At 54.7% G+C, this 21,358-nt stretch overlaps 1 protein-coding gene and 1 long non-coding RNA gene across 2 annotated transcripts; one reads left to right on the top strand and one right to left on the bottom strand.

Annotated features, from left to right (window-relative positions):
* Positions 1 to 1,042: 1,042 nt before the first annotated feature.
* Positions 1,043 to 4,361, bottom strand: LOC139185688 (uncharacterized). Its single transcript, XR_011569173.1, has 3 exons — positions 3,904 to 4,361; positions 2,608 to 2,817; positions 1,043 to 1,381 (listed from the first exon to the last, which is right to left on the bottom strand). It is a non-coding gene; the product is annotated as an uncharacterized lncRNA (long non-coding RNA).
* A 6,202-nt stretch (positions 4,362 to 10,563) lies between these two features.
* On the top strand, positions 10,564 to 13,307 carry IER5L (immediate early response 5 like). Its single transcript, XM_070799406.1, has one exon. It carries the CDS (start codon positions 10,771 to 10,773, stop codon positions 11,977 to 11,979), a length of 1,209 nt encoding a protein of 402 aa, XP_070655507.1. The 5' UTR covers positions 10,564 to 10,770; the 3' UTR covers positions 11,980 to 13,307.
* The last annotated feature ends 8,051 nt before the right edge of the window (positions 13,308 to 21,358 follow it).

Below are 21,358 nucleotides of genomic sequence, written 5' to 3'. Positions count from 1 at the left end.
GTAGGGCAGTAGCATGCACTATCTCCCAAGGCCTCCTCTTCAGAGGCATACCATCTCTTCTTCCCACAGTCCCTTGGCCAAAATAAGTCATGTGGCCAAGGCCAAAGTCAGTGGGTCAGGAAAAATGATTCTAACTCAAGGAGAAGGGGAGTGAAGAATTGCTGAACAATAATCCAATCTCTTCTACTTTCTTAGCTTCAACTTCCTTGTCTGTGAAAAGTAGTTGATGGAAATTCCTGGGTTTGATCCCTGGGTTGGGAAGAACCCCTGGAGAAGAGCATGGCAACCTACTCCAGTATTCTTGCCTAGAGAATCCCCATGGACAGAGAGGAACCTGGTGAGCTACTTACTGTCCATAGGGTTGGGAAGAGTAGAACACGACTGAGCAACTAAGCACAGCACAGAAAAGCTTGGGTCTCTTCATCTGTAGACTGGGGATGATACAAGCTGCCTGACACGGTGTATGAAAGTCCTATGGTGTGAACCAGCCAGTGCAGGCCTCATACGTACTCAGTTCTCAGTAAATGATGGTTCCCATCTCTTCTCCATGACTGTGAAATACCAAACAGGCTGCCTTTATCAACTCGGGGTCAGAACTAGTAACTAAATGTGGGGTGACAGGGCAAGTTGTATGAAGTGCCTTATAAATGTTAATTAGTCCAATGAGTCAAACATCCAGACTTTGGCAAATCTAAGATGTTATCAATGGTAAGACAGATAGAAATTTCAAGGGTGTTAGATTGAAGTTAGGAGACGGGCAGGGTCGGGAGTGGGTGCCTTGGAATAGATTAAACTCGGTGTTTGGTAGTACAGGTGAGAAATCAAGCCATGGTTCCAAGGAATTCAATGGTGTCTGCTTCTATTACCTTGAAACCGCCTCATCTCCCTGAGTATATTGCATCCCCTGGAGAATAACTTCCTTTCCCTTTTCCTGGTGCCCTGAAATGGCAAATACCCCACACATATCTGTTAAAGAGTGAATGAGTCTCTCCTTCCATGCGTCAGAGAATCAGTGAACAAATCAGCAATGAATGACACTTGGTTTCTTTTTAATAATTTTATTTATGTGTTTATTTAGGCTGTGCTGGGTCTTTTCTCTAGTTGCAGAGAGTGAGGGGCTGCTCTCTAGTTGCGGTGCGCGGGCTTCTTATGGCGGTGGCTTCTCTTGTTGCAGAGCGCAGGCTCTAGGGCACGGGGGCTTCAGAGTTGCAGCACATGGGCTCAGTAGTTGCAGTTCCCAGGCTCTAGGGCACAGGCTCAATAATTGTGGCGCACGGGCTCAGCTGTTCCCAAGGCATGCGGGATCTTCCTGGATGAGGAATCAAACTCATGTCTCCTGCAGGCAGATTCTTTACCATTGAGCCACCAGGGAAGCCCGACACTTGTTAATTAAAAAAAAAAAAACTACGTTCACCACTAGGAAAGGACAAGATTGATTAAAACTCTTTCTTTTCTTTGCAAGAGGGATATCCATGCTAGTTCAGTCACTCAGTCGTGTCCGACTCTTTGCGACCCCATGGACTGCAGCACGCCAGGCCTCCCTGTCCATCACCAACTCCCAGAGCTTGCTCAAACTCATATCCATCGAGTCAGTGATGCCATCCAACCATCTCATCCTCTGTCATCCCCTTCTCCTCCCGCCTTCAATCTTTCCCAGTAGCAGGGTCTTTTCCAATGAGTCAGTCCTTCACATCAGGTGGCCAAGATGGACATTTTAAAAGATTTTTGTCCACATCTGATCCATGCAAAGCTAAAACAGTTGTTCACCAAGATCCTTTCACACAGACAATATTTATTCATGAAACAGATAGAAATTGGGCACCTATTATGTTAGGGACTAAACAAGGTACCAAGTACAGAGAGTCGCTTGTGGGCTCTGCCCATGAGGGGCTTCCCTGGTGGCTCAGTGGTAAAGAATCCGCCTGCTAATGCAGGAGACATGGGTTTGATACCTGATCCGAGAGGATCCCACATGCCACAGAGCAACTAAACCTGTGCACCACAACTATTGAGCCTGTGCTCTAGAGCCCGGGAGCCACCACTACTGAGCCCAGGCACCCTAGAGCCCATGGGTGCTAAGTAGCAGTCCAACTTTTTGAGACCGCATGGACTATAGCCCGCCAGGCTCCTCTGCCCATGGGATTCTCCAGGCAAGAATACTGGAGTGGGTTGCTGTGCCCTCCTCCAGGGGATCTTCCCGACCCAGGGATCGAACCCACGTCTCTTATGTTTCCTGCACTGCCAGGCAGGTTCTTTACCACTAGTGCCACCTGGGAAGTCCCCCTAGAGCCCATGCTCTGCAACAAAAGAAAGCCTCCTTTACATCGCTCTGCAATGAGAAGCCCACGCACCTCAACTAGAGAAGAGTCCACGCAGCAACGAAGACCCAGCACAGCCAATGAGTAAATAAATAATACAAAATTATTTTTTTAAAAAAAGAAATGAATGGAACTAATGATGTCCTCAGTGCCAAGGAGGAAAACCAGGCACTGAGGACAGATCCTGCCATGAGGAGACTGCACGAAGGGCAGATGAGGCACTAGCCTCGCTGTCCGGAGAGGATCAGTAATGGGGCGAACCACCCTCCCAGCCCTGAGTGCTACAAACCGGTGAAATCAGGCTGCAAAGATGAACCAGCCCTGCATCAGAGGTTCACAAGTTCCCAAGGACAGTAACCAGCCTCAGATCTCAGAGTCCTAGAGGCCACCTTCTTCCGGCCCCCTACATATCCAGGTGTCAAGGTTAAAAGAGCCAGCTCCGGAGGCACACCAGTCTAGATTGCAGTCAATTCACCTCTCTGAGCCTCAGCCTCCTCCTCTGTAAAGTGGACGGGATAACAGAAGGATCTTAGTCATAGATTCTATCGTGAGGATTCAATGAGATGATTCATGTCTAGACCTTGGCGGCTAGTACCCAGTAAGCGTTCAATGAACAGGCTAAGAGGAGGACACCGGGAGCCGCTACCAAGGGCAACACAGGGCAGAGACCCACTTTGCTGCCTCCTGGGGTCAGTTCGCGGAAAGCTTCTGACCCTCCAGTGCTAACCACTAAGGTTCACTCCCCACTTCCTCCTTCTCAGCCAGATTATTCCCAGCCCCTTTGAGCTCATAGGCTGGGTCCTTCTCCCATTTCCACCCCTCTTGAAGCCAGAGTTGCCTTGAGCTTGTGCGTGTGTGTGTGTGTGTGTGTGTATGTGTGTGATGGGGCAGGCGGTGTGGAGCCATGTGCTCCAGCCTCCCTCTCCTACACTCATTAGTGGAAGGACCCACACAGATACTTGTTGTTTCTATACCTGGGTCTCCTCTTCTGTATGACAAAGGTAAGGATGGGGCCCGGGTCCCCAAGGGGCTGGGTGGGTTCACTAAGGACATGGATGCCGAGGGCCCTCCCGGGTGCCCTTTTACCAGCACAAAGTCCAGAATTGACATCCTATTTAGCCCCATGTTTTAAAAATTTTCTAAATAAAAAGGAGCTCAGGGGATGAATTGAGGACAGATCATCAGTACTCGCCGGGCTGTCTCTTTCACACTCTCTTTCTTCACACACACACACGCTTGAGAAATGATTTTTTTGTTGTTGTTTGAGAAATGCTCTCAAAACAAAAACTAAAACTCTGCTCTGTTCCATGTAAGCAGCATTAAAAATTCACCAGTTGTGGGGAGCAGGAGGGACAGAAGTGCAGCCTGAGCTCAGAACAGATTGCTGGAGAGTTTGGGCCTCTGAAGGAGGGCCCTGGGCCTGGGGAAGGCAAGGGATGGAGGGAGGGGGCCCGGGGAGGGGTGGGAGCTTGGGAGCTTGGGACCCTCTGCCCAGGGAGCCTTCCAGGCTGGTCAATTCCCCATCACAAAGCCCTGTTTACTTCGTTATCACCCTCTTTGCAATCTTGTTTATTTATCTGCTTACCTTTTGCTTGTTTCCCATCTGGTCTAGAATGTAAGTAAGGTCCTCGAGAGTGGGGTTGTTGTGGTTCTAGGAGTTGATGCAGAGCCTGGCTCACAGTGGGAACTTAACATTTGTGAAAGAACAAAAATACGAAGTGAATAAAGGAGTAAATGGATGAATGGACAGAAGAGCCAGGATGAGGCACAGTCAGTCATGACGGATGAGACAGGCTTTCTCTAGCTCGGATCAGGGTCTGGTACCCACAAACCGGCAGCAGCCTGGAGGTGTGTGGCCTCCGAGTTTCAGTTCTCTGGGCCTCAGTTTCCTCAACTGTGAAATGGGGATTACTCTGCTACCCACTTCATGAGACTGTTTTGAGGATTAATGGGGAAAATCCATGTTAAACAGAGTTCTGCGCCTGGCACAATGGTCTAGTTTTAATCTCTGAGTGGGGATGTGGAGGAGGCCAGTGGCACACACACCAGCTCCCACCAGTGAAACGAAAACAAACAAACAAAACTTCTAAGATTCAGTTCCTAAGATCCAAGGAGCGTCTTACTCCTTAGAAACTCCCAGCTGAGGCCAGGGAGGGGACAAAGGTCTGTACTAAGTGAGTTATAAAAACAACTCTGAGCCAGGAACCGCTGAGGGGCCCCCCACCCACCAGTGTACACACACACAGACACACAGACACACACACACACACACACACACACACAGGACCGTCCAGGATTAACTCTACCCTGCCCAGCATGTTCCATTTCTGGCAAGATTTTGAGAAAGAAGAAAAGAGAGAGGGGAACAATTTCCCATTTCCTTTCATTACCAGTCTCCTCAACTCTTCAAACACTTTCCTGTCATTTTATGCTCACAGTACCTCCTGGAAGAAGGTGACAAATGAGGAAACTGAGGCCCAAAAAGGCTGATGTGTATTTCCTGAGGGTTACAGGGCCAATCTGGGGCTAGAACCCGTTTCTCCCAACCTCCAGACCCCTTCTGTCTGCTTAACCAACCCAGATGTCCAAAGCATGGAGCAGACACTCCATCCTCATCCCAGGGGCAGCTACCCAGCAGGCTTGCCATAACGGCTCCCAGCTGAGCCCTTGGCAGACATCACTAATCAACTGGGGCACCCGCCAAATCCCTTCCAACCCAGGGTTCCAGGCAGACACTACGAATCAATCAGAGTTGGCCAAGGAGATTAAAAGGATCCTCTCAGCCCTGCTCTGGGCAGACAGAGCTGTCTGGTGTTCCTTTAGCATGGCGCCTGCTCATTGGCCGGTATCTGTCGCCATTCAGTCACTGAGTCGTGTCCGACTCTTTGCGGCCCCATAGACTGCAGCAGGCCAGGCTTCCCTGTCGTTCACTACCTCAGTGCATGGTTATTGAGTGAGTGAATGAATGAGTGGGTGAGTGAACGAACAATCGGGCACCCAACCTGTGCCAGGTGCTCGGGCAGAGGCCCCCAGGTGAGAGATCACACCGACTCTGCATGCACATTCCATCGGTAAGGACAGAATTCGTTCAAAAGCCAACGAATCCAAAACTCACAGCGGGGGTCTCCACTCCTCCCCTGCTGCTTTCTGGTGCCCCCCACTTCCCCAGAGTCCTGGGATCAGAGTCGCTTTTCCTCCCTTGCTGGAGGATCCCAGTCAAGTCACCCAAGCCCTCTGAGCCTCACATGCTTCATCCATCAAATGCAGATGATAACTGAACCTGCCTCAAAGGTTGCGGTGGAGCTTCAAGGAGACCAGCACAGGAGGCAGTGGCTGGCAGAGAACAAGAGCTCCAGAAACCCAAGCTGCTGTCAACCTTCCACATTACATTTAAGACCTTGAAGCCAGGAGCCATGATGTCTTCCTGGGCACTGAGCCTGTTGCCCTGGACCATGCTGGGCAAACACAGACAGGTCATTAACCTGTATGTGGGACGGTGACAGGATGCTGGGTCTTCAGGGCAGGAGGGGTGTTCCCCAGCTCTGGGACCCCAGCCAAGCTCCCCAGTGCCCATTAGCCACAGAACAACTTTCGCGGGGGTGTAGCACCAGGCCCCCTCATCCAAGCACCATGGACTCTGAGCCTCAGAGAGGACTCAACAGTGACCCCTGCGTTCAGCCGTGCCCCACGCTTTCTCTGCCACTGCCCACAGTGTCGACCTCTGTCCCCATGGAGTCACCCCCACTCCAAGCTTTGGAGACAGCGAGCTGGGGAAGCCAGAGGCTTGACTGGGAGATGGGACGTCTGGGTTCCAGTTCCATCTCTGGGGGACATACTCAGAGCATCCTTCCTCCTCTCTGGACCTCAGTGTGTGTGAGTGTGTGCTCAGTCGCTCAGTCATGTCCGATTCTCTGCTACCTTGCCAGGCTCCTCTGTCCATGGGATTTTTAGGTCAGAATACTGCAGTGAGTTGCCATCTCCTCCTCCAGGGTATCTTCCCAACCCAGGAATTGAACAAATTAGCAGGCAAATTCTGTGTTGGCAGGCAAATTCTTTACCATTGAGCCACCTGGGAAGCCCTCAGACCTCAGTTTACCTATCTGAAATTATGGATGGGGGCAGCCCGATGCCTAGGACCCTTCCAATTCTAACAGTGTCTTCTGCATACTTGCACTTACTGATTGATTGATTTCACTAATGTTTATTGAGTGCCTACTGCATACCAGACACTGTGCTGAGCCTCAAGCTGTTCTCTCTGCTAAAAGACCCCTCCCTGTCCTTGGCTTCCCAGTCTCAGCTTCCTGCAGGAAGCCTTCTCCAGGCCAGCTTTGGGGACCCTCCCCTGCCCTCCTCCAGCCCCTTCCTTCCTATCACAGACTTATCACTCTGCGTCATCTGGTCTGTTTATCTCCTCTGCTTCCCTCTGAGTTGTGGCCTCCTGAGGGCAGGATCACAACTAGTTCCCCCTAATCCATTTGCAGGGATTCCAGAGTAAGGTTCTAGAAACAGCTGTCTGGCCAATGAAGAAAGGAATGAATACGTCAATTCCAAATCCTCCTTCTCCCAACACAGACCTTCAATTAACCTTTTTGCCTCTGCATCCTCTTCCCCAAATTGGTCCCTGAGAGCCCACCAGGCGAGTCCCAAAGCTGACTAGGAACTTCCTGGCATGTCTTCCCTCCTGAACCCAGTGAAAGGCGTCCCCAGGCCTAAGTGGCATTCCAAGGTGTTCGCGGCTCCAGTGACACCCCCTGGGGTTTGACAGGAGCCCAAATCCAGATAGGTTTTGTGACCTGCTCTACACTGTCCCAGCACTCTCTCAGTAAATATTTAGGCATGAATTAACTTCCTCCAGAGAGCAGTGACTCAGGGCCAGATGTAATCTTCCAGCTTTAGGGGGAAAGGTGAGTGCCCCAACCTTTCTCAGGTGCCCAGACCAATAAGGCTAGCCCTTCATCCCACGAAGCCTTGTCTCACTTGGACCCACCCTCACGCACAGATGCACACATGGATATTCATACACACATATATACATACACATACTCGATGCCCTGGACGGTCCGCAGTCCCCTGCTCTGAGCCACTGACCATCGGAACAGAAGCCTTGTGTGAGACCTACCCATTCGATAAATATCTGTGAATTCCTACTGTGTACCCTCCCACCTTCACTGCTCCCAGGGGCACCAAATAGCTCAGCTGTTGCATTACCTCCTTCAGCAAGTGTGTCCTTATAACAGCTGCAGCAACTCGCCCCCTCCAGGCCACCCCAAAAAAGATCAAGGGTTTTTACTAAGCTAGACAACTGCTTAGCCCTCTCCACTACCCCACCTCTCCATTCCCAAGGAGGTGAGACCAAGTGAACATGGGCCCCAGACAGGAGGACCCAAAGAATGGGGCCATGCAGACGGGACTGACCACTCCTCAGCTGGCCCCAGGGAGCAGAAGAGCCTTAGAGCTCAGACCCACCTTGAGGCAGAGGCTGAAGGGGGTGCTGGTTCCCCTGCCCTCAACCTGTCGCTAGGGAATCCATTTCCCTCCCTACCCTGGTGTCCCATCTGGGCCCCCAGAGTTAGGAGGTGCTGCTCTGAGAACAGCTGTCAATGATGAGCTGAGCTGTGAGAGGGATTTTCTTCTTTGTGGACCCCGCAGGCCCTGGTTTCAGAGCGGTTGGCAGGAAAGTGGTGGGATGTTGATCAATCAAAGTTATATTCGCCATGAGCTGAGCCCTGAGAACTGGACTCAGATTCACCCATGGCAGAAGCAAGTGGCTGATTTCAAAGAACCTAAAGCAAGTTCTGCTGCTGGAGACAGACCTGGGTTCAAACCCTGCCTTCACCCCTTCTTGACTGAGTGACCTTGAGCAAGACACAAACACTCAAAATCTTAGCTTGCCCCAGTAAAATCTGGGCAAAGACAGAATGAAAGTCCAAAATAAGCATTAATAATACATTCTTAGACTCTCACAACGTGCCAGACACTGTCCATCCCAGGCTTGACTGCAGAAACAGAACCTCCCACTTCTCTCCACATGGTAATGACATCTTAAAGGTGGACTTCAAAAATAAATGAATGAGGGATCTCCCTGGCAGTCCAGAGGTTAAGACTCTGAGCTTTCAATGCAGGGGGTGCAGGTTCGATCCCTGGCCAGGGACTGAGATCCCACATGCCTTGCAGTGTGGTCAAAACAAAATAGATAAAAGAATGAAGTCTTTGTGTGTCTTTAAGACAGGCCCTAGGGACACGACTGAGTGACTTCACTTTCACTTTTCACTTTCATGCATTGGAGAAGGAAATGGCAACCCACTCCAGTGTTCTTGCCTGGAGAATCCCAGGGATGGGGGAGCCTGGTAGGCTGCCGTCTCTGGGGTCACACAGAGTTGGACACGACTGAAGCGACTTAGCAGCAGCAGCAGCAGGGAGGTAAGGAGCAGTATATTTTTATTATTACGAATACTAGCACATGAACAAGTTGTATTCTGTGTCCCTGTCAGCAGATCACCAATATAATGGAAGTAAGATGCCTTTTCTCACAGTTCCCCTAAAGTGTCAATCCTGGCTTCTCTGGGTGGGGGCAGAAGAGGTTCTTCTGATCACAGGGGTTCAGAACAGTTTGAGATTGTGCACAGATGGCATGGAAAGGCCAGAGCACTGGACCTGGAGCTGTGGGACCTCAGGCAAGTCCCTTCCGCTGTCAGCGCCCCAAGTTTCATCTGAAAAATAGGGTATGTTCTCCCTAAATCTGTTTTTAACCTTGCTGCCTGGCACTGAGTAGATGCTGAAAAATTGTTGGAGGAAACAAACTTGGAGAATTCTTAAATCTGAGGGGACACCAAGAGAGTGCTGGATGGACTGGCTGAGTCTCTTTACTCCTGCCAAGGGATGAAGCAGGTGCTGAGGACAAGAGGCCCAGCGAAAGAAGAGACTCGGAAGAAACCCCAAGCAGAGGGTGAAATAGCACGAAGTTTGCCTCTGAGCCCTCCTCCCACCCAGCACCCACCCAACACACACAAGGCCCACTAGCCTTCATACTCTCTGTGAACCCTGTTTCTCCTTCAAGGGCCAACTCAAGGACCCCCTCCTCAGGCAAACGTCCTGGCCACTTCAAAGAGATCCCCCGACACACACTCTAAGCAGCAGTCACCCCCCTTTCAGGCTAACCAGTCCAGATGAAGAGCCCCCTGGAGAAAATCCCCACCGTCTCAGCTCCCAGCTGGAAGCAGGTGGCCCCATGAACGATTCAGGACAAGAAGGAAAACAGCGTCAACAAGAGTTAAGTTGGTGAGTTCCTGGGCTGCGTGATTTCCTGAGTGTCACCCTTCTCCTCTAAGACTGAGGTCCCTATCTGCAGGCAGTCTCAGGGAGGGAGTCAGGCATTTCTGGCAGGGCTTCCCCCATACTAGGTACATCATAATAGTCCCTATTGTCATTATTATTAGGAAAGAAAGGAGAGGTTACAGGACCAGCGATTAGAACACTGGATGTCAGCTCTCAGAACGCCTTTAGACCTCAGGTGTTTGCCAGGGGCACGCCTCCAAGCCTTCTCCATCTGGGGAGATCAAAATTCACCATGTTTGGGGTTCTTCTGTCAGACCAACGGAGAGAACGGCCCTTCTCTGAGTGTTCTCTGAGGCCCCTCGACCAAAAAGTCAAGGAGTCAGATCCCACATTCTCAGCGACTGAGGGGACCTCGAAATCTCCTTCCCCTGAGGAGTCCCCACAGGTCAAGCCGGCAGCCCCACGAGTCTCTTGCAAAAGCCTTGGGTCCAGTGGGTCACCCGAGGGGGCGACAGATCAGAAAGGAGGTGCCGCGTGGCCGGGAGTGGGAGTTGCGCGCACCTGCCGCAGGTGAGGCCCAGCCATGCGGAAGGGGGAGGAGCCGTCGCAGCAGCACGCAGGTGAACCGACCCTGGGCTCCCAGGAACTAGGCCGAGGGCTGCCACGGGCTCCAACGTGACGGCTGCGAGGCGGCCACGTCGCAGACAGCGGCCCCCGTGACTCCAAGTCCCGCGCGGCGCGGCGGCCCCAGGAGAACATTCGAGGCAGCGGCAGCGTTGGAGGTCCCGGGTCCGTTCGGTATTTGAATAGCACAAAGGAACCGCCTTGGTCTGATTGGCCAGCTTAGTGGCCCCGGGGCGGGCAGCGTCTGTCACTCGGGAGGTTTGGGGCACTCTCATTGGCTCATCAGGTGTGGGGCGGGGCCCGGACGCCCGGCTAAATAGCTGGGGCCCGGGCCGGCCGAGGCTCATTGCTTTGGCGCCGTCTGGGGAGCACGAGCCCGCGGGTGGCGCGCAGCGCATGGTGGCGGCTCCTCTCGGAGCGCAGCCGACCCGCTGACCCGGGCTCCGTTTCCCCTGCCCAGCGCGTCCCGGAGGCCGGCTGGAAGCCGAAACAGCAGCAGCCTTAGCAGCAGCAACGGCCGCGGCTGCTTCGCCGCCGCCGTTTTCAAGGGAGCATGGAGTGCGCCCTGGACGCCCAGAGCCTGATCAGCATCTCCCTGCGCAAGATCCACAGCTCCCGGACCCAGCGCGGCGGCATCAAGCTGCACAAGAACCTCCTGGTGTCCTACGTGCTCCGCAACGCGCGCCAGCTCTACCTGAGCGAGCGCTACGCCGAGCTCTACCGGCGCCAGCAGCAGCAGCAGCAACAGCAGCAGCAGCCGCCCCACCACCAGCACCAGCACCTCGCGTACGCGGCGCCGGGCATGCCGGCCAGCGCGGCCGACTTCGGCCCTCTCCAACTTGGCGGCGGCGGGGACGCGGAGGCGCGCGAACCGGTCGCCCGTCACCAGCTGCACCAGCTCCACCAGCTCCACCAGCTGCACCTCCAGCAGCAGCTGCACCAGCACCCGGCGCCCAGGGGCTGCGCGGCGGCAGCGGCGGCCGGGGCGCCCGCGGGCGGCGCGGGGGCGCTCTCGGAGCTGCCCGGGTGCGCCGCGCTCCAGCCGCCGCACGGCGCGCCCCACCGCGGGCAGCCCTTGGAGCCGCTGCAGCCGGGTCCTGCGCCGCTGCCGCCGCCCGCCTCCCTCTGCCCGCGGGACCCTCGCGCCTCGGCCGCCTGCTCCGCGCCCTCCGCGCCCCCTGGGGCCGCCCCTCAGGCAGCGGCCGCCGCCTCCCCGCCCTCCTCCCCGGCCCCCGCCTCCTCCCCCGGCTTCTACCGGGGCGCGTACCCGGCCCCCTCGGACTTTGGCGTGCACTGCAGCAGCCAGACCACCGTGCTGGACCTGGACACTCACGTGGTGACCACGGTGGAGAACGGCTACTTGCACCAGGACTGCTGCGCCTCCGCCCACTGCCCCTGCTGTGGCCAGGGCGCCCCGGGACCCGGCCTGGCGTCCGCCACTGGCTGCAAGCGCAAGTATTACCCTGGCCAGGAGGAGGAGGACGACGACGACGAGGATGCGGGCGACCTGGGGGCCGAGCCCCCCGGGGGCGTCCCGTTCGCCCCCTGCAAGCGCGCTCGCTTCGAGGACTTCTGCCCGGACTCGTCCCCGGACGCGTCCAACATCTCAAACTTGATCTCCATCTTTGGCTCGGGCTTCTCCGGGCTGGTGAGCCGACAGCCGGACTCCTCCGAGCAGCCGCCGCCGCTCAACGGGCAGCTGTGCGCCAAGCAGGCGCTCGCCAGCCTCGGCGCCTGGACTCGAGCCATTGTCGCCTTCTAGGGACCCCCGAGGGCACGGGGACCCGGGGCCCCGCGGGGCTGGGGCCAGACAAAAGACTCAGCCAAGGGGCGAGAGGAGGGAACGAACGGGCGCCCGGCCACTCCGGGCTGAGCAGGGGGCGAGCAGAGGGAGACGGCTGATGTTTTATAAATTGTAAAATAAAAAAAAAGAAATCTAAGATCTTGGACTTTATTTTTGCAGAGAGAAAAAGCGCCTATTTAAGTATGCTTTGTGTTTCTCCTACTCTTTTTTTTTTTTTTTTATTGTAGTGATTGCAGTGGTGTTTAGCGAGGAGCCAGCCACGTGAGGAAGGGCTGCTGCCCGGAGGAGGTGCCGGGCAGCCGGGGGGCGAGGCAGGGCGCCCAGACCGCCAGGGCGCGCCGGGGGCGCAGCGCTGGAGGGCGCGGGGTCTCGGACGCCGATTCCAATCAGTTGTCAGACCCAGGAAGCCCGGAGCTCTGTTCTCTCGAGTCCCTCCGCGGGGTGAGGAATGGGTCTTGTGAAATCCTGAGCAAAAACAAAGGCAAACTCTATCTCCGAAAGGGAGGTTTGGGTCACATTTCCTCTCTGGGGGCGGCCTCCAAAGTTCTCAAAATGAGAAGGCAGAAATGAAAACACTTCAACTTTTTTTTTTTTTTCTTCCCGGGGCGGGTGTCTTGAACCTCTGGTCTCCCCGCCCCTCTGGCTCTGTTCTCCTCCCCTCCTCCACCCGTCTTCCAGACCCGGAGGTGGCGCCGGACACCCCGACACTCTCGGACACTGTTTGGGGACGGGGTAGGGGGCGGGCACGGCCGACTACATTTCCCATCATGCCCAGCACTGCGGTCCCCACTAAACAAAAAAGGAAGTCGATTCCTTCACCTGGATCCCCGGCGGCCCCGAGAGAGGGAGGGGCCGGGACCGCCGACTGCGTTGGAGACTTTTCTCTAAGTTCCTGGTCAGATGTGGGTGTGGGTGTGTGTGTGTGTGTGTGTGTGTGTGTGTGCTTCTAAGTTGCACTATCCTGATTCAGGCTTCGGTTGCATTTCATGAAACCAGCATTGTTCGAGCCCTAAAGAACCCCGTCCTGTGTCTTCAGCTTGATAGATTTTGTTTAATTTAAAGCCTTTTGTTGTTAAAAAAAAAAAAAAGTGGGGTTCGCCTGCAGCCCCTCTGGTTCTCTGCCATCACACCATGTGGACTCCAAAACAAGTTGCCAACCCTTCCTTTCTTGGCTCTTCTCCCTCCTTCCCCTGTATTTTTGTGCATTCTGAATTGTGTATCAACCGGGTAAAACTGTTCAGATGATTTGTTTAAATTTATCATCTTAATAAAAAAAGTCGACTCTAGAGGATGGCGGTGCCTTGTTTTCAGGTCGGCCTGGAGGTGGCGGGAAGGATAGAGGGAGGTGACACGAGACCCCTACCCTCCTGCAAAGCCCAGCTCTCCTAGCCTGGGAGGGCAGGAGCTGCCCACATCCGCAGGGCCAGGGGTGGGAGAGGGATGGGAGGGAGTGTCGTTTGCTGGGGAAGAAGCCGGTGCTGCGCGCCTCCTCGGCCCCCCCGCCGCCTCTGCAGAGGGGCCTGACCCCCACGGGAACCGGTCTCCCCGCCCCCAGGGTCTCCAGCAGGAAGCCGAGCGAGCCACCATCACATTTCCTAACCCAGCCAGGGGCGCAGAGCCTGCTCGGCCTCAACTCAGAGCTCTCTTGGGCCGGGGAGAGCCGCCGGGGGACACCGGGGGCTTCTGGGCCACCCACAGTCCCCGCCCTGCGCCTCCGCCCGCACGTCCGCACATCTCCGGCTGCAACTTGGGGAAGTTTTTTCCTTTTTTTTTTTTTTTTAAGTTGAGTTTGTTATCACTGCTCGGTGCCACTTGGTGGTGTGCTGGCGGCGTCTCCCTCCCTCCTCGCGCCCCTCCCTTCTCCCTCTCCGCGCCCTCCCGCCCGCCTCTCTTCTTCCCTCCCCAGTGGATGGAGGCAGGAAGGCTCCAGGCGCGCTCTGCGCTCTGACCACCTACGGAATGACCTCAGAGTGGGAGAATGTGCCAAGGCCCCGAGGAAGCTCGCGTCCTCCCCACTGGAACCAAATTCACATCTGGAGCCGCGCCTCGGGCCCAGGGGCGCGCGGGGTGGTTCCAGCTTAAGAGGGGATAGGAAAGAAAGACTGAAGGGGAGGAAAAAAGAAAGAAAGAAAAAGCAAAGTGGCAGCTTGCTCTTGATTTGATAGCCGCCCCCCTCTCTCTCTGTCCCTGGCTGTCTCCCCACTGCTCTCGCTCGCTTTCTCGCCCCTGCGCTCCCCTTGGCTGCGCGAGCCCCTCCCCCCAGCAGGACGGCTCACGCCCCCCCACCCTAGCCTTCACGCCCCCCGCAGGGAGAGGAAGGGCTGCAGCCGAGAGGACCCTCCCACCCCCACCCCAAGCCTCGGAGAGGCGGACGCAAGCCAGTCCCAGGAGCCCGCTGGGTTCTGGGTCCCGGTGACGCGCGAGGCGAAGTTCTCGGGGACACTCCAGAGCCAAGGGGCTTGCGGGGGTGGGGGGGCGGAGGTGGGGGCCGCGAAGGGCCCACGGTGGGGGAGGAGGAAAGAAGGAGGCTACGGAGGCGTGAGTTCCGGGGAGGAAAAGCACCTTCACCGCCCCCCCCCACCCCATACACACACACACACACACAAACAGGGCTGTTTTCTCGGCCTCCTACGGGAAGAGAAGAGTCTGGAGCTGCTGAGGAGGGGGAACGGTGTGTCGCCCTCCTCCCCGTGCGCCCCCCACCCACCCATCCCCTGCAAGTCCAAGGAATAGCTGTTTGATGCGCGGTTTTGATTCAATCCACCAAGCCAGTTGCCACAGCTCCCCCTAGCGCCGCTTCCAGGGCGCTGCAGAGGCTGAGGCTGGGAGTGGGCGAGGCACAACCCGGGGTGGCGGGGCGGGGTGCTGCGAGGGGCTGCTCCGCGCCCACCCCGGGCGCAGCGCGGTCTGGCTCGAACCCTGGCTGGAGCGGAAACCCAGGGGCTGCGTGCGTTCTCCACTCCGGGCCCGCCTCGAGGAAGGGCACGTGGTCGGCCGCCTTTGTCGGGAGGTCGGACCTGGGCACCTGAAGGGACCAGCCGAGGGGCTTGGGACCTCCCACCTGTCCCTTACGGGCAAGGGAGCGTAGGTGGTGGCCTGCGAAATAAGAGCTCTGAACTGAACGCGGACGCAGGTTGTCCTCCCCTTTGCTAGGTTTTCTTGAGCTTCAGCTGTGCCCAGAGACCTCAGGCATATTGGGATCCAGGGATCCCCGTGGACAGGGGGTGGAGGGCGCCGGGAGCACCCGAAAGAGAGATGCCCTCCCACTCAATTATCTTTTCACGGCCAAGGGACCTTGGGCAGCCACGCAAACGGTCAATGCCCTGAGCACAGCGTGCAGCAACCAATAACACAATCCCCTGGCCGGCCACCTCTCACACTAAGAAGGTCCACCTGAAATAGCAACACAAGCCATCCTGATGTTACAGTACACCCCGCACTGAAGGCCACACCCACCCAAATGCATTGTCCCCAACACAAGAGCCCTAAGGAGCATCCCCACTCCACTCGATGCCATGACCCCTCCCCTGGAGGTTGGCGAGAGCTCTGCCTGCCCTCCCAGGACATCCTGAGAAACTAACATATGCTCCCCAGCAGAACACAACTGAAAGCCAGGCAACATGCGTCTTGGGGAAGGAGGAAGAGGGGCAGGCCGGCAGGCAAACCAGGAGTCCACAGACCCAGGTCCACAGACAAGCCCTGCTCTTTCCAGGAAAATGACCCAGACAGACCCCAGAGGAGCCCCCAGGCAAGACTTGGGGTTGAGGGCACTCATTGAGGAGGTAGGGAGATTGGAAAAGACTGGGGACTTAGTGATGAGACAGAGCTTTCAGAGAAGAGCAGTTCTGGAAGCCAGAGCTCTAGAAAGCTCTCCCCCGCTCCCCAAGTTAACCAGTGCACATGCACACACACACACACACACATGCACACACACGCACAATTCCCCTAGCTCCTAGAACACCGCAGGTTCTGCTGCCCTTGATACGTGGTGTAGGGCTGAGCCAGGCTCCAAGCTGCGCTCCTAGCAATATGGAGCTGCTGGGATGACGGCTGAGAGCCTGGGAGAGCTGCAGGCTGCCCTCCAGAGAAGCCAGGGGCTGAGGATGCCCTGGGCTCCCAGGAGGGTCACTGCGTGGGGTGCTGAGCTCTGAGTGCTTCTATTCTGTGTATGTGTGTGTTTGTGTGTGGGTAGGGGGGTGTCACTCTGGTAACAGGGTGAGTCTTTCTGCCTCTCCATGCACGGGACACACATTTGCAGGGTGTCCCACTTAGTGCCTAGCCAGGGCAAAGCCCTGAGTGATCACTGCAAAAAAGAACATCAAAGAAAAGGACAGCGAAGTCCCTCCGTATGAATTCACAGAGTTTTCCCAGCTATTCTCAGAGAAATATACCATGAGCATCCTTGTTTTAGAAATGAGAAAGGTTGCCCGAAATCACACTACGAAGTGGCCAGTCTTACTGCCGGAGTTCACAGTCTAGTGGAGAAGGATTTATTACGTACTACAGTGTGAGCCGTCAAATGACCCGGATGTTGTCTAAATAGCAACACTGGTTAGTTCCAGCTGAACCTGAACTAGCAGATTGGGGGCACACATCTAACACTTCATGCTCTGGGTGGAGGGATGGAGAGACACACAGGACAGTGGTGTCTTATCCTACCCCACCCAGCACAGAAACTGACCTCTTCCTGGTATTTGTCAGGACCCTTATGATAGGGAACAGTGAACTGACTGGAGCCAGCATGGGAGGAAGTGGGATTTCTTGGTTCATGGCACTCAGCTGTACTGTGCGCAGAGATGGAGCAGGCTTCAGGTACAACTGGATTCAGGGACAAACCTCCAGATGCTCCGTCTGCCTCCTGTGACTTTCTTCTCTGCACTGGGTGCCCACTCTCCTGCTGCAGACCCATTTCTCATGACAGCAGCTCCTGGCTTCCCATCCCACATCTTCGCCACCCAAGAACGGCTATCCTCTTCTCTTGTCAGCTCAGAAGATCTGAGGGAAGGACCCTGTCCTGTCCCAAACCTGCAGCAGAGTTAGAGGGTGGTTGGTCTCCCCCACTGAAAGCTCATGGACAGAGAAGGAGGTCTCTTCTCAGAAAAGGGGTACTCTACTCAGAAAAGTGACAGACCAAAGATGTCCTCCAGAGAGAGGAAGTTAAAGGGGGCATTTTCATGTGGGACTTGGGGAGACCCAGGACACAGGCATGGCTGCTTCACGGCCTGGGTGATTAAATGCAGCCAACACAGCTCTGGAAAAAAATACTCGCCTTGCTCCTCACCAGGATAATGAAGCCACAGGGCCATCTGATTCTTCCCGGGGCTGCCACTCAGGAATCACCAGGGGAGGGGAGGCTGCAGGCCCCGGGGCAGGGACAGTGACAGGAGCCACCCTCGGGGGACTAGGGCAGTGGGTACCCACAAGGAGGCCCAAGTGGAGGAACTTGGCTGGAGCTCATACATGGTTCCCCCTGGCACTCCCAGACCCAACTGAAAAAGCTTTGAAGGGAGGCCAAGGTGCTGGCCAGCAGAATGGAGAGGGACCTGCTGAAATTAACATGCCCGCCCGTACACCCCCAGCTGGCAGGGCCCAGGGACATCTGGGGAACAGGTAACATTATTGATCACATGTGCAGACGAAACTGACGGAATAGAAGCTGGAAAATACTGAAACACTTGAAAGGCGGAGAGAATACAGATGACCTTTGTTTCACCATTCGCACATTTCTGTGTTTTCCAAATTTTCTACAATGAGCATGTATCACTTTTATATTTAGAATAAAAAATTAATGCCATATTTTTCAGAGAAAATAATGTGATGTGACAGGTACTATCATCAATGTTCAGCATGCGACAGAGCAGAGTGCAGGGAGCAGGGCTATTCAACCTTTCTGAGGAGGCTCAACCCCTGAGAACAGAGCTCTCGACCAAGAGGCCTTGGCTCCCCAGAATTCAGCATGCCGCACTCTGTCTCTGCCAAGAGACTGTGAGACAAAAAGACAAACCCCAGGGAGGCATTCTGCAGGGAGCCTTGCTTGTTCTCACCTCTGACCCCTGTCCCAACTTTGCCCCGTCCTTCCTATCAATCATCACAGAATGTTTTGCTCAGAGTTTTGCTAGATTACCTGGCCAGGTGGGTAGTTAAGAGGGAAATGCTCAGGAAGTGTCTTCAGTGACTTAAGCTGAAACTAAAGACAAAGTCGCAAAGCTCAGCACAAAGCTCTGTGGACTAGGAGTCTGGAAACCCAGGGGCAGACTCTGGCTTGGCTATAGGCTCGGCTTAGGACCTGGGATGAGTCGTTTTCCTAGCCGGCCCACATTCCCAGGTCTGAAGGGATAGAGTGGGAGGAGACAAGGAAGGTCCGAATCCAATGTTGACACTCCAAATATAGACAAAAGAACCATTGCTTCCAGCCGTCTGATACCTAATCACAGTAAGAAAACCGCCAGTGGCAAGATCAGACTCCACATCTACCCATGAGAATGGCCACCTGCCTCTGTCACTGACTCATTCAAGAAATGCATGTACTCACCCATTAATTCAAATATATTGAGTACCTGTATATGTCAGGCCCTGTGCTAGGCACTGAGGATGTGGCATGAACAAGATAGACAAGCACCCTAGTTTTATGGAGCGTATGTGCTAATGGAGAGACAGACAATAAGTAAGTGAACCACTGAACGCTGAGATAAGTGTTGTGGGAAAATGAAACAGTGAGGAGCTGGCAGTATCACTTTAAATCTGGTGATCGGAGAGGGCGACACATGAGCTGAGATCTAAATAGATCAGCTGTATTAGTCAGTATAGGATAAGCTCTGCCGCGGTAACACATTAATCCCCAAATCTCAGCAGTTCAACACAACGCAGATTAATTCCTTGATCATGCAAAGGCCAGCTGAATGGGACAACTCTCCGGGATGCCCCCACGCAGTGGCTCAGCGGCAATTCAGGAGTTGGATTGTTCTGCAAGGGAAGGAATTCTCCTCACTTAACACTCACAGCCCATTGACCAGAATTAGCACCATGACCCTGCCTAACTGCAAGGGGCCTGGGAAAGAGAAGTGAAGTGCCGATGGGTGAGCTCTAGAAATCTCTACCACCCTAGCTGGATGAACAATGGGGGAAGAGCATTCCAGGCAGAAGGACTAAACACAGGAACTCATTGGCATGTTGGAACTGGAAGATGGCTCTCAAGAGGCAGAGGGTAATGGGCAGAGTGGCAGGAGGTGGGACCAAAGAGGAAGCCAGGGATGGGAGGATTCAGTTGTCACCCAAGAAGGGGCTTCTTGGAATGCCTGGCACACAGCACGAACTCAAGAAATGGTAGTGATTATTGGTGTTATAGAAAATTCCTGCCTTCCCCCAGGGCAATGGTGGGGAGGGGGTTGCTGGGGGGGGGTGGGGACTGAAGGAGGGGATTAACCAGTATAACAACAGTCTGGGGCAGCTGTCCCAACCAGTTTCCCTGGTGACACCGGAGAGGCTGAGGCTCCAGGCCAATGCGAGCTTTGTCCTTCTTTCCAATGGACGGAGGAGGGTGGGAGGGCTGTCCTAGGGCAATACACCAGTTCCCTGTGAGACATCCCCTCCCTGGAAGTTATTAATATCAAATGACAGAGTGTGGACGAGCACGCAGAGACCAAGCACCAGAGGGCTTCCTGGGGCCACCTCCCCACGAGGGGGCCTGTCCAAAGGTGGGACTTGTCGTTCTAAGTTCAGCCACCGGAGCCACACCGACCTGGTTACCCACGGGGCTCCGCCACTTTCTAGGAGACACTAGGCTCTTCGGGCCCTTTTCCAAGTCTCCAAACGCTTGTCTGCACAGTAAGGATGCTCGTGAACACCCACCTATGCAGTGAGCCTTCTACAGCCCCGCGCCTGCCATACAGCCAGCGACCAATAAACCAGAGTTGCGATATCATCACTGGTCAGCTCCGCTGAGATAATACACGTCCTCTGCAAAATGCAGGACACTTTTTCTACTGATTCTCTCCTGTTGAACAAAACTGATTACCTAAGAAGTAAGAAGATGCACCTTTATCCAGAGGGACTCAGTCAAGATCTTTTCACTGCTGGGACTGCAGAAGGCAAATTAAACTCTGGTGGATTTTTTGGGTCTTTCCACAAATTGGCACTCGTGTCTTCAAAGAGGTTTATCTCCAGTGAGGTGTCTGGATATCTTCGAGGCCTGGCTATGCCTGACAGTCAGCAGTCACTTGGCGCGGGTGTAACGACTTCATTCAGGATGTAGGCTTGGTGATGGAATGAACGAAGGGATGGATTCAGGGAGTGGGTTAAAGGAGAAACAGTGGCTGAGAGATGATTTGCCCACCCTCCCCCAGTCAACCCCTTCCCCACTCCCAACCCTTGGGTCTCTAACTCCTCCCCACTCTGCCCCCGCCAACCCAGTCATTTTCTGATGTTTCTTAAACACTCCCTAGAGCCTTTCTCACTTTCCTTCCCTGGCTCCCAGCCGCCCTCCAGGCCACACACGCACACACATACATCCCTCACCCCAGGGTGGAACGTGAGGGTCTCCTTTGACACCCAGATCAACCAGCCTGAGGAAGGTTGGAAGGCTGAGGAATAAAGCTTCCTTTTGTTGGGACAAAGAACAGGTGGTCTAACTCAAATAAAGGACCTGGCTGAGAACAGAACAGGTTCATTTGGGGAGGGGGCAGTCAGATCTCTGTGTGACTCACAGACATTTTGGGTGGATTGTGTTATTTAGTCGTGTCTGACTCTTTTGCAACCCATGGACTGCAGCACACTAGGCTTCCCTATCCTTCACTATCTCTGGGAGTTTGCTCAAACTCATGTCCACTGAGTCAGTGATGCCATCCAACCATTTGGATGGATGGACAGTTCCAAATGCTTTAAGCCAACCGAGAAGTCCAGGTATCCAGATTCCCAGGCCTGGATCCTCTCTTCTGCAGGTCCCCCCTTATTCAGGCCTCAGAAACTCAATCGAAGCTGACTGAAGCAAAAAAGAACTTCATTGGCTCAGGAACTGGAAAGTCCATGGTGTTTCAGCTCCAGGCACAGCTGGACCCAGAGGCTCACATGATGTCACCAGGGCTCACTCACAGTCTCTTGGCATTTCCTGTCTCTTCTTGGCCTTTTCTTGGGTTTTCTCTGGGGCGTGAGCAAGAGGGCCACCAGCCAGGGCCAGCTCCACCAGCACATGACTAGTACAGTCACCACCAGGGCCCCACGTTCAAAAGACTCCAGGCCTGGGGTTTCACACCCTGCTGTCTTGATGGGGCTTAACATTTATGCCGTCCTGAAATCCATAATCATTTTGACTTTGAATCTGCGTTTTGTAAGTGAAATGGAT

Source organism: Bos indicus, chromosome 11, assembly GCF_029378745.1.
Source record: "Bos indicus isolate NIAB-ARS_2022 breed Sahiwal x Tharparkar chromosome 11, NIAB-ARS_B.indTharparkar_mat_pri_1.0, whole genome shotgun sequence".
Classification (NCBI taxonomy): domain Eukaryota; kingdom Metazoa; phylum Chordata; class Mammalia; order Artiodactyla; family Bovidae; genus Bos; species Bos indicus.
This window is presented reverse-complemented; position numbering and strand designations above follow the sequence as displayed.